The sequence below is a fragment of the Nuphar pumila genome, chromosome 3 (assembly GCF_984573655.1).
Source record: "Nuphar pumila chromosome 3, dmNupPumi1.hap1.1, whole genome shotgun sequence".
Lineage (NCBI taxonomy): Eukaryota > Viridiplantae > Streptophyta > Magnoliopsida > Nymphaeales > Nymphaeaceae > Nuphar > Nuphar pumila.
Window position 1 is genome coordinate 20,144,418 of NC_143251.1, and position 17,204 is coordinate 20,161,621.

The 17,204-nt window shown below is 40.3% G+C and overlaps 1 protein-coding gene across 1 annotated transcript; it reads right to left on the reverse strand.

Moving 5' to 3' along the window:
* Positions 1-225: 225 nt before the first annotated feature.
* On the reverse strand, positions 226-11,574 carry IRX3 (Cellulose synthase family protein). The gene is made up of 13 exons (XM_090000612.1): positions 11,500-11,574; positions 9,957-10,152; positions 9,270-9,487; positions 8,685-8,784; positions 8,434-8,566; positions 6,691-6,957; positions 5,437-5,782; positions 3,709-3,972; positions 3,068-3,280; positions 2,548-2,776; positions 2,168-2,367; positions 1,460-1,813; positions 226-866 (listed from the first exon to the last, which is right to left on the reverse strand). Exons 1-13 carry the CDS (start codon positions 11,572-11,574, stop codon positions 285-287), a joined length of 3,177 nt encoding a protein of 1,058 aa, XP_089856738.1. The 3' UTR covers positions 226-284.
* Between the last annotated feature and the right edge of the window lie 5,630 nt (positions 11,575-17,204).

Below are 17,204 nucleotides of genomic sequence, written 5' to 3' on the forward strand. Positions count from 1 at the left end.
TTTTTTTTTTTTTTTTTGAAAGGCAAGCTGGGGTTAGGCAGACCCCTACCAGTTATACAAGTTTTAAACTTGCAACGTCCCAACACAAGGTGACGTGCACTAGCTGCTCCTACCAGACAAGCGGAGCCCCCGTTGGTGACTTGCTGCTAGTGGAAACATAGAACTATATACACTGCAACAAAAGCATTCACTCCAAAATTGTTACAAGATTCAAACTCAAGAGTTTTTTTCTTCTCTTTTTTTTTTCTGGGGTGGGGGCGGTTTCAGAGACACATTATGCAAACTCAGCAGTTGATGCCACATTGCTTCAAATCAGGACCCTTGGCCTTCAACACAAATGGATCAATCCGAACCCACAACAGTGAGAAAATAGAAGCCAAGAGCACAGACCATATCACCACGATGGTGGGTGTCCGGTTCTGCTTGCCCATAAGACCCTTGAGGAAAGGGTAGAGATGGACAATCACCCAAAAGGCAAAGAACAGCTTCCCAAACAGGGGCCCCCAAGATTGATAGCCATTGTTGATGGCATCAGAGACGCCAGCAACAACACCAATCAAGTTGATGATGAGGAGAGTGGTTGGTGGGATGAGGAGAGTCGTCCATTTGATGGCGTAGAGCTCTCCAAACTCTTGGTCGTCGGAAGCTTTCGATGTAACAGTGAAGTTGGTGTCGATCCCGGCTAGCACTTTGAGCAGGCCTTGCACCACCGCGAACAGGTGAGCAGACACGCCACCAATCACCCAGAACTGCTCGTTCCTCCACCATTCTTCAATGGTCACACCACTCCACCTGAGCTCTAGAATGCCCGTCGCGAAGATGGAGATGAAGAGCATGATGAAGAAGAGGCTAGCAAATGTACTGATCTGCATTCGGCATAGAAGAGAAGTCGTAAGCATTACCGATTCTGTTGGGAACTTGTAGTTGGGGGAAGTCCATTTGCAAAAGTGATGCTTAGGATTTGGTGAATCCCCCCATCACCGCTCTCAACTACAGCTCCCAAACAGAGGTTCCCAGAAAACGCATAAACTCTCATCCCAGCTATCAGACCCAAGGTCAAGGAATTGGGTATAATGATGGTTTTATCACGAAGGGGTGATAAGGCTCATCACCTGATCCATCTTCATGCCAACCATTACCTAATAGGGAGGAACACGGATCCCATCATTTGAAATAGGATGGGTTTCATCATACATTCAATCCTAGCCATCCGGCAGAATCATTGAATGGCTAGGATTGATCCATGTTTCCCATTAAGTGACCCGGTTTTCGGTGAGGGTTCCTCTCGTCTAAAAAAAAAATTTGCCGCTATGCACAAATAAACTTGACCACTTTGTAGTCCACAATCAACGTCTTTTTTTCTGTTTTTTTTTATTTTGCGAAACCAAGATTTGTCAATGACAATAACAAGAAGAAACTGATCTTCAAGTTGAACTCGTGGTAAAAAAAAGTTATTTACCGTGGGCATGATGAACTTTCCAGTGAGCAAACAGACTGCCGGGAGCGTGCAGTATGCCAGAAGTGGCAAGGAGGTGAAGGGGTAGATGGTAGTGTTGATGTAGGCAAAGCGTTCGAGCCACTTCAGATGCCCCCTTTTGTACCCATACACCAGTGGGCTGTGCCTACTAAAGAAGATCTCTACTGAGCCTAGAGCCCAGCGCAGAACTTGGTTGAGTCGGTCCGACAGGTTGATTGGTGCAGACCCTACGAAAGCCGGGGGCTTCGGCATGCAGTATACTGACCTCCACCCGCGGCAATGCATCTTGAAGCCTGTTAGAATGTCCTCTGTGATCGAACCATATATCCATCCTAGCTGCAAAAGCATCCAATTTGGCTCATGAATGTAGGATTATTGCAAGTATGCAAGGTTTCATGTCAATGGGTTTATGGTTTATATAAATGAATGATGCCTTGTTGCACCTATTATGAACTTCATGTAGGATCAATTGCTGGTATCTTAGTAGGATCCGACCTCGAAATACAAAATCATGAGATCTCCAGGGCAATCAAACACGCACTTAATGTGTCGTTAGTCTAGAATATATTTTTCCTTTCTTTTGCCAAATATGCTTCTCTAAGTTGCAAAAGCTACTTAACAAATGGCTTCATTAATTGATCAGCTAGTTCAGAAACAAAATAAGGTAAAAGCAATGTGAAAAAGATTAACCTCAGTGCCCCATTCAGTCTTGTCTTCATAACCACAACTAATGACATGAATAGCTTCTTTGAGCAGAGCAGCAGGACTGGCTGAAGGGGGAACACCTCCTTCTTCCATCAACGTAGACGTGATCAACGCTTCAGATTGCCCGAATTTCTCCTCAAAGTTCATCTGTGACATCATTATCACCCTGTCGTCGTCGTTGAATCCTATGTCGAAATGAAGAAAAAATCAGGTTAAGCTTAATGGGTAATTAAGAAATACCAGTTCAATTTTTGCTATGACTCTTAGCCTCATGCTTATTAGTTAAAAAAAAACAATTGATCAACACATGACTGGAACAGAATTTGGATTCAATGCATGCATTTGGTATCAATTACCTTGACTACCTAGTTCATCAGATCCATCCTGTCTAAGATCTGGCTCAGATCTTCTCCTCTTGAATTGATCACGGTCCCTCTTCCGGAGACCAAAACACGGACAACAACCACAACTGACCATTTTTGGGCGTTTAGGACCCTTAGGAGGTTCATACCCATATAGTGCTTGTCTCCGGAACACACAGCCAGTACCAACATAAACCGGACCCTGAATCCCATCCAAGCCTTTCATGTTGATCTGTAATTTTTCATGAAACAAAGCACTTGTTAAGCCATCAATGTACAATAATGTTACAAGAACGCTCCCTTCTTAAAATTAGCTAACAGCATTCAACCTTGGATTTGTAAAACTCACTAGCTAGCTAAGCGCGATTAATACTTGAAAATAGCCTTCCTATCTAGCTTTTTATTTTCTCTCCTTTTAGTCTAGCCAGTTTTAAGAAAGGGAGCAATGCCCAACTACCACCGGATTCGTCATGTAAATCATTTGAACTGCAAGCTACTAGTAAAGCAGTTTAATTAATCTTACGTCGAAGAAGACGGTGTTGCGATTAGCATATCGGTCGTGCTTGTCGATGCCATCAAACCTCTGAGGGAACTGGACATAACAGACCTTCCTGCCAACCTGTGGATCCATCAAGAAGCACATGGCCTCACGGATGGCCTTGCTGTTGTTAATGTAGTGGTCGCAGTCCAGGTTCAACATGAATGGTGCGTTCGTTAGTATGGCTGAGACCCGGATCTGCATTGTTTGTCAAGTTAACATGAAAAACATCATAGGACTCAGAGGAGAGTAGATCGAGCAGGGATCGGCTAAGTGCCATGGCTATTTGACACAGGCAATCACAATATGTAGCTGTGAGCCCCATGCAATGTTGTACTTAGCCGCTCCTTTGATCTCAACTCCAGATCTAGCAGATAAAGTGATATTGTATACAACCAATCAAAATTTATGATCACTCTCCACCTCAAATCTTTAGAGAACTGTGCACATCACTTAGGATCCGTGAAAGTGAGTCATGTCAATCAAGTAAGACATGCGTGAGGCATTGAATATAACTGACGAATTGGTTATATACAATATGATGTGGCTTGATGTGCCCTGCATAGGACTTAAGGAGAGAGTAAGAAGGGAATGGCAGAAGAGTGAGTATGGTGACATAACAGTACCAGAGCGTTCATTGCACCAGCCTTCTTGTGGTGCTGGTAGCTAGGCCTCTTCTCTCGGGAGACATAGACCAAGCGCGGGAGTTGGTTGCCTTCTGTGTCATGGCCGCCGCTGTGGCCGAGAAACACCTGAATCATGCCGGGGTGGTCCTTGGTGTTGTTGCCTGGCCATGGTATCCCATCCTGCATCACCCAACCTTCCTCTGGCATCTTCACCGCCTTGGCTACCAGCGCGTTAATCCGCACCTTGAACTCTTCGTATTCTCTCTGCAGCCGAGGAGATCGTGAAATTGTGAAATCCAAACAAGAAACTTCACACATACGTGACATGGGTACGAATATGTATGGACTAGGAAATATGATATTTTGAGAGTTGCCCAAGGTGTCGTCTATACCCAACGGACCAAGGCGTTCAAGGTGAGCTACAAGGGAGGATCCAGGGGCCGAGGAGGGGCTCAAGCCGCTCCTAAAGTTTTGAAAATTTTCAACTGACGTGGAAAAATTTTCAATATAGCATAGATCCATGATTTTTTTTTATGATTTCATGAACATTTAATTAGGGTTTAATGTTTTTTGCGCTATTTTTCTTTTCATTAGCATTAAGCAATCACCCCTTTTAAAGTTTTGAAAATTTTCTACGGAAGTGAGAAAAATTTCAATTAGCATAGATCTATAATTTTTTTTATGATTGAGGATATTGTTTTTAGATTTTTTTCAGATTTCATGAACATTTAATTAAGGTTTTAAGGTTTTTTGTGCTATTTTTATTTTTAATTAGCATTAAGCATGACTGTATTAATGACTGTTTTATAATAATTATTTTTTTAAAACATATTGTTAGTATAATTTATTAGTAATAATTTTAAAATTTTTACTATGCCTTTTGTGCCCACCCGATTCTTGGCTTAACCACCGGTGACCTATCTGTCTTTTCTGTACAATCAATAGAATGCATATCCAGCTCAGTCCAATCACAAGCAGACACGCACCGGGCAGAAACTGGAAACGTGTAAGGTACTCAGTCCAATCACTGGATCTACCCCACCCCCAATCAAGGTGGTTGTCACTTGATTCTTAAGCTATGTGACACTATGAAAAGGAAGGAGGATCAGGTGCGATGGGATTGTGTACACTTTTTTTGTAGGAATCCTTTTCACTCATCCCCTATATCATCCCTATCTCCATAACCCTTCTTGGGATTTCATTGATGCAAATTCTTTTGATTAAATCTGATTTCAAAGATGTGATCTACAGTATTCATTTAGTGAATATTGAAGTTCAAATCACCAAAATCTAATGTGTAGAATTTTTTGGTGATTAAAAAAAGTCAACTGTTGACAAAACACAAAATTTTGTGATTTACAAAATCATATTTTTTTGTCAAAAAATATGATTCAAGGGTCCATTCCAAATAAATAGACCATACTGAATTCATCTATAGGGCAGATTTGATCAAAACAACTTGCATCATAAGATTTAAAAATTAAGAGTATGAAGATGATGATGGATGAGATAGGGGATGAGTCGAACTGAACTTTTTTTTTTGTGTGACCACCCACCATCTTTTGGATACAGTCTGTCAGTCGTAAGGTCCAACATCTGATGGTCGGTGATCAAGTGCAGCAGCACATTTAAAGTGTGCAATCACATTGCACCAGATCTCGATTCCTATGAAGACCCCTTTGGGGATAAAAAGAAAAAAAATGCCTATAAGAAGATGACAAAACTGACCTTCATCGCTCGCCGTTCTTTGACAAAGTTGGGCTGAACCTTGTCCTTGAGATAGTCGATCTTAAGGGAGAAGTACGTTTCCGGTGCCCTCGGTTCAATGGCAAACTTCTTGCAGAAGGGCACCCATTTCCTCGCGAGCTCGGCTGTCTCTGACATGGACTCGAATGTCAGCATGGACGCACCATCGTCAGACACGTAACATGAGATCTTCTCCACTGGGTAGTCAACGGCTAGGATCGAGAGCAAGGTGTTTGCAGTAACCAGGGGAGGCTCCTTCAGCGGATCCACCGTGCTCACAAATATGTCCACAGCAGACAGCATGGAAGGCTCGCCTTCTCTTTCGTACCTGCCAATTTGTTTGGAGGGCAAAACAGTCATTTAAGTTGCAAATATAATAAGATTACCAGTGATTAAATTGAACTTATATACCTGTTTGGTTAATTTGTTTCAATTGGAAAAGTTAATTCCATGGAATTGCTGCATTTGGTATAGATTATTAATTGTTGGTTAATTTGGTGGTTAAAAATCATTTAAATTGAACATTTGGGTTGAAATTAAATGTGTTTTCCCTACAAGCCTAGTCCTATATATGCCGGCATAACAGCAGTTGAATAATTTATTATGCATGACTCACAGTTAACTTGAGTTAATCCAACTAAGGTCTCTATTTAAGAGTTTTAATGAAAATTTGGGTTCTGAAATATCTTTCTGGAAACCATGGGGTTCTTTCTGGAATATCAAGCAAAAGGTGGGACTCTAAACGAGAAGACGTTTACAATTATGGAAACTGACACATCTAACCATACAGTGGTATACACTCTTGTTTGTATGCATATGGCCACTGAATTTTGGATTTAATCATACAGTTGTCCTAAACATTATTTAGTTAATACATTAAGAGGTTTTATCATGTTTAATACACCACAATATTCAACTTTCTAGGTGGTAAAAAATTTACAATTCATGAAGACAAGGTAGTTTAAAAATGGTATAAACCTTCCTGTTCAAGCTGACTTCAACACATGAAAATAATAAACCAGAACATGCTAAACATGATCCAAAGATACGATTTTACTTTTGAATGTTAGATCTAAGTAAATCAAGTGTGCACCAACATAAGTTACGGTAATTCTGTATCAGAATAGAAGCACCTAAAATGACACTTAATTTGTCTAGTTCATTTAGTAAGAATATCACGTCAACATGCATAAGGTTTTTCTAATCCACCATCGTCAATCAAAAGTTGATCATTACCTGAGAGAGAGACGATCAAGATATGTCTCACGATCGATAGGGAGCCACTTGGGGAATTGATCGAGGATCCATGAGACGGCAAACCAGATCTCGCAGATGACGGAGGTAAGCCAGAGGCCGATGGCATCGCGCGCCGGGTTTAGGATTCTGTAGCGCAAGAAGAAGGCAAGGACGACGAGCCGGAGGACAATCACCATCCTGTATGGGTTGATCTTGCTTGATGCTATTGGTACCTTCCTTGACAGGGGCTGCCTTGCCTCATCCATTCTGCATTGCATTAGCAACTTCTTGACTTGAGCTAGAGCTAGAGCTTGTGCAAAGCTCGTGTTAGTTAATACCTTGTCTCACTTTCATAGTCACCTGTATCGTTAAAGGTAATTTCTTGGCGAAGGTATTTCTTGGAGAGATTTTCAAAAGTTGATAATCTCGAGAATATCTTGGGAGTTTAAAAAATCAAAAAAATATAAATAACAACAAAAAAGCTAAGAAAATAACAAGTTTTGCACTATTTTTCTTCTGAAAATATAAAAAAACATGTTTTAAAGGTTTTAAAATATAAAAAAAAAACAAAAAAATAGGAAATGCAAACTTTAAAAAAGAAGAGAGTTTTCCAAAAAATATCATGATATTTTGAAAATATTGCAAGATATTACCTTTAACATCGACATTTCTGGTGATATTTTCAAAATATCGCCGATATTGGTGTCATTGCTCTCTTTCTTCAAAAAAGTTAATACCTATGCCGCAAATTCTGGCAATATTTTGAAATTATCATGATTTTATCACTGCATTTAAAAAGGTGGAAACCTCCTCAAAAGGTTTTGATATTTTCAGAATAGCACTTATGTTAAAAACATCGTGTTTTAATCCTGATGGATAGAGCTAAATTTTGTAATAGTTTTATACCTTTATAATTTAATTTTTATTTTTGTATGCTATTTTATATATGCCATTTCCCCAAGCTTTTCTTAAAAAAATAAGAAATCTCAAGTTATCACGATATCTATTTCCAAAGAATGATATCTGTGACATTGGTAAAATACAGGTAACTCGATGGTAAGTTTGTGAAAGATCATGAAACTAATATTTCTTTCCAAATAGTCAATAATAATGCAAATGTTGAAGAAAGGTTTCTTATCTCCCACCCCTAATTAAAAAAGTAGGTTGCTTAAGAAAAGTTAAAATGGTAAAGAATTTAAAGGGGAAACCCAAAATGGTTCATGGATCTCTTGATCTTAGATATGGAGATGTAAATGAAAATCAAGGTTAGTTCATTGTAAAACAATAATATTAGGTTTGGGTCTTGGATTTTTTTCTGGGGTTATCTCTTGAGAATTGTTTTGTATTCTTTGGATTAGCTTCCTCTAAGGAAGATCTTTGTAAATTATTTTTTGATTAATGTTCTGGCAGGGGTCTGCCTAACCCCAGCTTGCCTATCAAAAAAAGAAAAGAAAAGAAAATCAAACTATGTCCAATCGTTCACAAACTGGAAATTATGAGAAGAAACAAGAAAACATGACCATGACATGTTTTCCTGGAGACTGATTAATGAAGTTACGAAATCTCTCACTTGGCTAGTTTACAGAGCCGATTCATGTAGTCCAATGTTCCTACTCTGCTCTTTTATGGGTGTCATACTAAATGTGACCGAGTTCATGAACCAGGAATAAATTCACAAAGCTTGGTCATGTTTTTATGGGACTTAGCAGCCCCTGCAGATGAAAACAAAGGTTGAGAGCATACAATGGCATATCCGGATCGATATCATCTGGATCTGGCCCCAGCAATGCTTGTTTGAATTTGAACTCATCCATCCGGTCTTTCCACCCTTGTCCTTCATTGTCTCTACCGAAATCCCAATTGTATCTCCCACTTCCTTCTCCACATCAAAATCTTCGGTATCAAAGCATGATCCAAGTTTCTTGGGCGATTGTCATTCCTCAAAAAAAAAAAGAGAGAGAGCCTAAAGCATCATATTTGAGAAGAGAACTCACCAGATTCTGAAAGCGGATACGGATGAACACGTTTGTGGCTGGAAGTAGCAGTTGGTCCATTTTGATCCACATGATTCTGCAGCGGGAATTCTCCACTCACCTATGCAGGGAAATTGTTTTAGAGCTTAATTATATTGCTCCAAGATTAGGTAACCAACCCAGTACATGCACATGCAAAGAAGAAGCAAAGATGCGACGCAGAATTTTTAAGAACTTTTGCACCATTTCATTCGCCCATGAATAATAAATAATCACATACTAATAAAAAACCATTTTTAATTAACTAAACAATAAAAACTGTGTCTTCGTTTCCTAATTTTAAAATTTTTTGAAGTACTCGGATCACAGAAAATCACTGATGTGCGTATCTACTTTCTGCGTAAAATCCAAACGCAGAAAATCACCACGCATGTGCATGCAGTGATTATCTGTATAAAATGCAAAAGCACGAGAAATTGCTGCACATATGCATCGATTTTCTGTGCTTTTTGTGTGGTCCGAATTCTTTGTAAAGTACTGGGGGGCGATTACTGAATCTGCAAGTTCTGGAGAGTGAGTGAGAAGGAAAAGGGATTTGTTATTCACCGGACGTGATCGGCCGATGATGGGGGTGTCGGGGAAACGGGCGTTGGTGGGGAGCGAGTGGTCGTCTTCCTCAAGGCCTCGGCCATAACGCATCTTGGCGTGAAGAATGGCCTCCGCCTGGTGCTGGCGCATGGTCCTCGGGTTGTCCTCCAGATTGAACTCCTGCTCGATATCGTCCACGTCCTCTTCATCCTCGTCTCCTTCCACCCTCGGGCTACCTGCACAACTCCATCTATGTTACACTCTGTCTGGGAGGTTGGATCAAGATCCAGCTCCAAGCTATACTGTGGCCGAAACGGGTCTGCTTATGATCTAGGCACTCTTTCTCTTTTGTCTTTCAGGTTGAGTAGAAGACTTCCAAAAAAAAAAAGAAAACGGGTTTGATCCAGTCCTTGATCGGAATTTTGGATTGACGGGTTCACTTAGAACTGACTCCACCAAATATATCGAAGGGTCGGATCCCGTCGGAACCGAAAGAGTAAAAAATTGCAAAACCTCCATCCTGGATCAGCAGACCCACATTCATCCCTAACCTCACCCCAGCTTGCCCGGATGAAAATGATATCTGTGACTATATATGACATGCATGAATTACTGTGGCGAAGATGGATATGATCAAGAACTCAGCGAATAATTAAGATGTAATAATTAAATAAATAAATTCAAAATACAAAATGACAGAAATACCCTTGAGTCGCTTGTATCTGGTTTTGCACTGTGGGCAGTGCTGGGTGCCTTCCCTCCTCTCGTATTCATAGCATGGACGGCACACCGGGAAACCACACTCATTGCATGCAACGAACAGCTCGCCGTCGGCGGTCGTCCCGATGTCGTCGCCACAGATCCCGCAGAGGTGGCCATTTATAGACCTCAGTGGTTTGGGCTGCAACAGAAGGTCCAGATCATGAACATAATTAAGGCTATATTTGGGAGTGTTGAATCAGAGGTTGTGTTGTAGTATCCGCTATGCTCTCGTGCTCTCTTGCTGTTTGTTGCTGAAACAATGTGTTGGGACTTGATGTTGGTAGGTCCAACACCACATTTCAACATCTTTCACAAGAAGAAGATGTTTTTGACAACTCCATCTCTCAACATCACACATTGGTAAAATGATATGTTAGCAACACAATCAAAACTGTGTTTCCATCCTATTGCAAGGCTCCCAAACATATATAGCCTAAGATGTAAAAATCATGAAAATTTGTCAACTAGATCACAACCTCTTGGCACATCCAAACAGGTCCAGAATGTAAACAGGTAACTGACCTAACATTAGTGAATGAGGAGTTGGATTTGGAGTTTCACATAATTTACCAGATCCAAATCCAATTGATTTAGCCCTTATGGGGTTGGAACTTGATATATGTATAAATATTTTGTCTAATTGGATTTGTTTGTTTTCAGATTATTACGTAATCCATTCACTTGCTTAAATAGGTCCTATTCACTAAGTACCCAATCCGATCTTATCGACATCCCTAGCGAGAAATCAAAATGGAATTTGGCTGGTTTGGGACATCCAGGAAAGCAATTAAGAGGAAGAAATCTTATAAATGAACTAATCAATGGATCCGGAATCCAAAATCTAAAGATATCAATGGGTTTCTGGCGTCAGTTCCAAAACTTAATGGACCCCCTTCTATTCCATTGATTTCCAGCACCAAAATATCACGAGGTATGTTTGGATGTACCCATTTATCCTGAAAAATAGGATATCAGATCCGAACCTGACTATTTCCAGCCTTTGCCGGTTCGAATCTTTTTTTAAATGTTTTTTGAAAATCCCATACCCATTCCAACCCATTATCTAATCAGTGATCTGTGGGGATGCAACAGAATCTAGATCTGAATTCTAAACAATGAATCAGATCCAAAGTTAAATGTAAAAGTACGTGCATATTGGATCTGATCTGGACCCGTACATAAACACAATAGAAAATCGTAATCTTAACCCAAATCTGAAAAGTCCGATTGGGTGTCGCCAAAATCCAGATATCACTTTTAAGAGATTCACATCCAAGAATTAGGTGTCATATTTGGATCGAGGTCCGACCAAACCTGATCTATTTGCACCCCTAGTCTGATCTGGTACACGTCAACCAACCGGCCAATTGGACCTGGATCATTTTAGTATCCAACCCGAATCCATTTGTTGCAACCAGAATCCATGTTTGGTGCATCCTCTGTCTCATGAAAACCAATTTTGAAGGGCTGAGAGATTGTGTCTTACCTCTTCATGGCCATGGATGACCACCAACTCGTTCCTGTTGTGAGACCCAGCAACCAATCCGGCGCTCGCCTCCATTTTCTCCGGTTGTCTTCGCCGTTGCCGCCACCGGAGATCGGAGAATTGTCGCCTGCAGGCATTGGAGAGGTCCTGACTGCCCTATATATACATATGAAAGCTCTTCCTTCCAGTGGTGGGATTGAAATTTTGCTTTCGTTTTCTGTTTGTTGTGTGGTCGCCATTGCCGTAGACTCAAGCGATCTCACAACAACCGGACTCACGTAGACCTAACTACATTGTGGGGTTTGAATAGCTAGAATTACGAAGATACCCTCTCTTTTAAAGCAAATGACAATTTTGTTCCTTGGTTGTTGGTCTTGGACCCATGTTCCGTGATTTGTAGGGGTACAAACGGTTCGGGTTTGGTCAGATATCCTATCCAAATCAGACACATTATTTTCTTAGGTACAGATCACTACAAATAAGATCTGAATGTGCATTTGAAACAGATCTGGATTTGCTTAATCGGATTATTTTCATATGGGGATCGGATTTTTATCAGTGTTCTATAGCGAAGCATGATTAGATTCTGATAAAATCCAATCCAATTTCAAAATATATGCAAAAGGCTTGTTTTTTTGCCATTTTTGCTGGATTCAGTAAATACCATATATGTTTCGGGTCTCCGGGTCAACTCTATTTCATTGGATAACATTGGCTTCTGGAATCCGAATGAGATCCATTTCATGTATTTTGGATTTGGATTCAGATTTAGATTTTAGATTTAGTATGATCCTTATCTGATCGACTTGCACCCTTACTATGGCTTGCTGGTTATGTATGTGTCATGATGGGTCTTGGCAGGGTTGAGTGAATCATGTAGGTTAGGATGGACATCAGCTCGGATGGGTCGGATTTGAGCTGTCAATGCAGCCCCAAGCCCAATAACGATTTACATCCAGACAGATACCAAAGAGCATCTCAAATGTTCCTAACCCATCGGATTTGGTTCAGATATAGGATTTACTGAATCCAACCTAGTCAGATCCTGGCTAATGGGATTTTCATTTGGGTGGGAAAGGGTAGTACTGAATCCGGATCCAACTAACATGCAAAAGTTAATCAGATAGGTATTTATGTATAGTCGGATTCAGGTATCCATCCCATTTGGTTTGGACACAAATTCAGTTTTGGATGTAAAACCGAAAACCAGATCCAGATCCAATTGTTAATTGGTACTACTTTTCTTAACTAAATCTGACTAAAAGCATTTATTTGGCCTGATAGCTGGTAAGTGTTGACATCACTACACGAAGAGCAACTGGGTTCAAAAGGGACTGGGATGATCCAACCCAACCCTAGCTCAATGAGAGACCCAAGTTGAGTCTGATAAGGGTTGGTTCAGGTTAGGGATGTAAATGGATCAGATCCAGGATGAAATTTTTGCAAATTTTGGCTGTTCCGACCCTCCCATGTATTTAGCTGTTCCGGATCCAGACCGTTTGCTTCCCTTGTTCATGTTTTTAGCTGATTAGGGTTGAGGTTGGGTTTGTCATGCCCTAACAGGCATCGGGTTGAATGACCCAATGTCCACCCTTATATATGTTTATTTGTAGGCCACACGGACTGTAAGTTTTTTTTTGTTTTAATTGAAGAACATGCTCATCAGTAGGGATGTCAACAGGTCGGATCTAGGCATTACCGAATCTGACCTAATCAATTTCAGATTTGGATTCGGAGTTGGATGGAAAAGGATAAAACTGAATCCAGATCCGACTAGCTTAAAACCCGATATTTACACTTAATCGGATTCAGATTTTAATTAGATTCAGATTTCGGTTTCAATGCAAAACTCAACACCGAATTGAATAGGATTTTTAATCGGATCCAGATTTGATTATCGAATCAGACTAATTGGATTCAGATTCGGGTTGGATATTGAGTTACATCCAACCCGTTATCATCCCTCAGCTCAGGAAAAGGGGTGGCCTAATAGGTTCGCTTCCTATATAGTAAACCTTGGCTGAGAACCCTAACCTACAAATGAGACCAACTAGGCAAGCCACCGGTATAATCCAAGGGGAATGGAACCTGGGTAAGATGGGGTTTGTCTTACCAAGTACCATACCAACCACTGACCACTGGGTGATGAGGGGCAGGCTCAGTATTCCAAATCCAGGTTCAGATCTGAATAATATCAGACCATATGAGCGGAGCCCTCATGGGTGGCTAGAAATAATTTTTGTACACACAAAAAGTACAAATGTATAATATTTGGCCTGGATCTGAATATAGATCTGACAAAAAAAAATCTGAATATGATTGGATTATCCAAATATGACAGGCAGATAAGGTGTTGGCCTGTTGGGTCAGGATAAGAGGTCCAACCAAAACGGATCCCATTGGCAGTTGGTATTAAGGGGTATCTTCGTAAATGGCATGGGTTGGTTGGGTGTCATTAAGCAGCTGTTTAGGGGAAGAAGGGATAAGAAGCTTTGGCTGGAAGAGAGCCCATTTTATGAAAGAGAAAGTAGATGGTTTGGCTAAGTTTGTGTGATGACTTGATGTAGGCCCATCACCGAACGCATGCTTGCATAAAAACCGCTTCAGTGGACTTGATGTGGGCTAGCCCACCCTCCCAACTCATCCATCCCCATACTTGGCAGCTGAAAACATTATTCCCATGGACAATTAAATTTCTCTCTCTCTCTCTCTCTCTCTCTCTCTCTCTCTCTCTCTCTCTCTCTCTCTCTCTATATATATATATATATATATATATATATATATATATATATATATATATGGTAAATATTGGCTACTAATGAATGTAAGAAAATAATGATTAGTAGAAACCACTTTTTATTTGCCCAAGCGGGGTGGGGCCTCGGCTGCTAGACAGGCAGTCAAGGCTCGATTCTCATGGGTGTTGCCTCTCTGCGCAAGCCAATGCTTAGCATAGGCCCCAGGGGAAGGGGGTCCTAGCCTCAGAGTTTTATGCTGCCGGCACGATGACCATAAGTATGGCAGGCTGAGCTAGCACGACCAGGTCTTCATGTCAGCGGCAGTTTCTTCGGGTTATAAATTTAAAAAAAAAACTCTTCAAAAAAAAAATTTAGATAAAATGTTACAGATACATGGTTTGTTTAGTAGGAAACTGGTTTTGAATCATGTGATTATGACAAGTAAATAGGTTTTTAAAGAGATTCAAGAATCAACAGCCCACAATGTGCCAAGATTTCATATCTCAAAAAATCACTTTTTTACATTAGAAAAGCATGATCAAGTGCTTGATCCTTAGCAAACAAACTATGCTGAACATATCTATGTGGTTAGATCGAATTGATACAACTTGCACCTATGATTTCTAGCTCATTAGTTTCTTACCTTCGTTAATAACAAATATTTTCTCATATATATATATATATATATATGAGAAAACATTTGGTAATGGCACCATAACATATAAATGCCTTTAGATCTTCATGTGTGAGTTGTCTTGATCCCATCTGACCTCATGGATGGATTCAGCATGTTTAAAATATTGGGATTCATCTTTTGGATCATGTTTTTTGATAATAAAAAAATATGATTTTAAGACCCAAATAAGTATCACACACTATATATAAGCCGTCAGCTTTTGAAGCCTTATAAAACCTGCCTTCGTAATTGGACGATTCAAGAGCCTATTCTCAATAAGTAAAACTTGTAGATCACATTTGTAAGGTTAGTTTCGTGAAAAACAAACCAACAATGAGGGGAAAAAGGCATTTTACCTCATGTCATCATTAACAAATGTATATGCGTATACATGTGCACTAATGGCTCTGTTTGGAAGCCGGTAGTTGATGGGTATTTCATGAAATCCTTAACTCCCACCAGTGTTTATGAGTTCGGATATGAGATGAGTAGCAAGGGTGGCGTAGGCTGGGTTAGGAAGTACACCCAACTTCAACCTTGCCTGAAGACCGGCCTAGTATACGATGGCCATGAGACTTCAACCATTGGAATTCATGCATTAAATTGTTAGTGGGCCCACTCTCTTTGACGCATGGGTTGCCAAGGCTGAAACGGCAACCCAAAGGGTGGTTATAAATAGAGCCTAACTGCAAAAAAGAAAAATACAGACATTCAAGAGTGTAAACTCCCTTGATGCAAGCCGTTTAACTTGTCAAATTCATCCACTTCTTTCTCTCTGCTGCTCTAGTTCCCTACAGTGGTAGTGGGCACAGTAGGCTGGATTAGGAAATCGAGCTAGAATTTGGCCAGTGAGGGAGGGTGGCGTGGATGTAGAATTGGTTGGGCTGACATGACACCAAAAGTAGCCCGGGTTGCTTAATCATCAGATTGGGATACTGACGTTGTTCATCATTTGCTTCAACTAAACATGAATATAGCAATTTACGGATTCAACTACACATGGTTGTCTGGCTCAAGAACTGTAATGATTGAACAAAATCCAACAATGATACTAAATTCAGATACGATTGACATACTTGGTTTAGTTCATATTAGATTTCAATCACCAGAAAACCCATTTGTTTAAAAACACAATTGGAGCTCTATATTTGTCGAATGATTTGGAAAGCCAATGCCAAACTTTGCAATAGTAAGTAGGTAAAGACCTAGCAGCTTTGCATGCGACTCTAGGGCTTTGCAGTGGGTCCCAGTCTGTAAGATACAATGGGTGGTCAGTTCAAGCTGTTTGGTATAAAAGACGAGGTCTTGTGTGAAGCCGAATGCCCAGGATCAAATCCTTCTATCGCATGGGGCTGCTGTTGCTTTACCACAGTTGTTGGGGCACGTAAGGCTGGGTGGTCGTGTCCTCAACCCAAAGTTTCCCCTCACACCCAGGCAGGCCAAATAAGTGACCCGGTTATCGGTGAGGGTTCCTTTGTTATCAGTAAAAAAAAAAAAAGTTTCTTTTCGCACAAACAGATATCAAAAGCACCCAGAGGATTGAGAAATGCACTTATAGTTTTAATGAAAAACGTGCTTCCAAATTGCCTCTGGTTTGCTTCTCAATGGCTTCATATTTGCTCTCTTCCCTTCCTATTTTTTTTACATTAATACATGGTATTTTCAACCAAACAAAACCCATGCTTCTTCCCACTAGCATCTATTCTTGCTTTCATGTGATCTCCTGCATATTTCTTTGAACTTTCCACACGATTCCACGATGCTTCCTATAACATTTCACGCTTTACTGCCTGTTTCGGATGAACTATGGCTTTAGGATGAAAAAGGATCATATACTGAAAACAGAACACGCATGAAGCAGAAAAACCACGGATATCTCAACCAACCTAAGTACTTATTGTAGGTCATAATTACAAAGGTAATGTTCCCAATCATAACCGTAGAAAAGCAAAGCATCTAAATAGGCCCGCTTGTTTTGGTCGCAGTTTTGATTCGTCAGCCTATGACTGTTGGTCACAGGTTCACAACTTGTGAGCACCTTTCACAGGTTTTTTTTTTCCTGAGGAATGTGACAAACTTTCACAGGTTAAAAGGCCTTGACTTTCACAGTTGAGATTTCAGTATCACAGGCTACATCTTTTAACATTTGTGTAGCTTGTGATTCTTCTATGATTGAGATCAACAATCGCAGATAGCTGAGAAAGATAAAGAAACACAGGGCAAGGCAAACGAATAACGATGAAACTTTCATGCAAAAAAAAGACATTCAATAACAGCTCAAAACAAGTACC

Excerpts from the sequence above, each read along its gene's own strand:
- IRX3 (XM_090000612.1), bottom strand. The coding sequence starts at position 11,574 with ATGGAGGCGAGCGCCGGATTGGTTGCTGGGTCTCACAACAGGAACGAG. Across the intron at positions 10,153-11,499 it reads TCATCCATGGCCATGAAGAG|CCCAAACCACTGAGGTCTAT; the intron begins GTAAGACACAAT and ends CTTCTGTTGCAG. Across the intron at positions 9,488-9,956 it reads CAGATACAAGCGACTCAAGG|GTAGCCCGAGGGTGGAAGGA; the intron begins GTATTTCTGTCA and ends GGAGTTGTGCAG.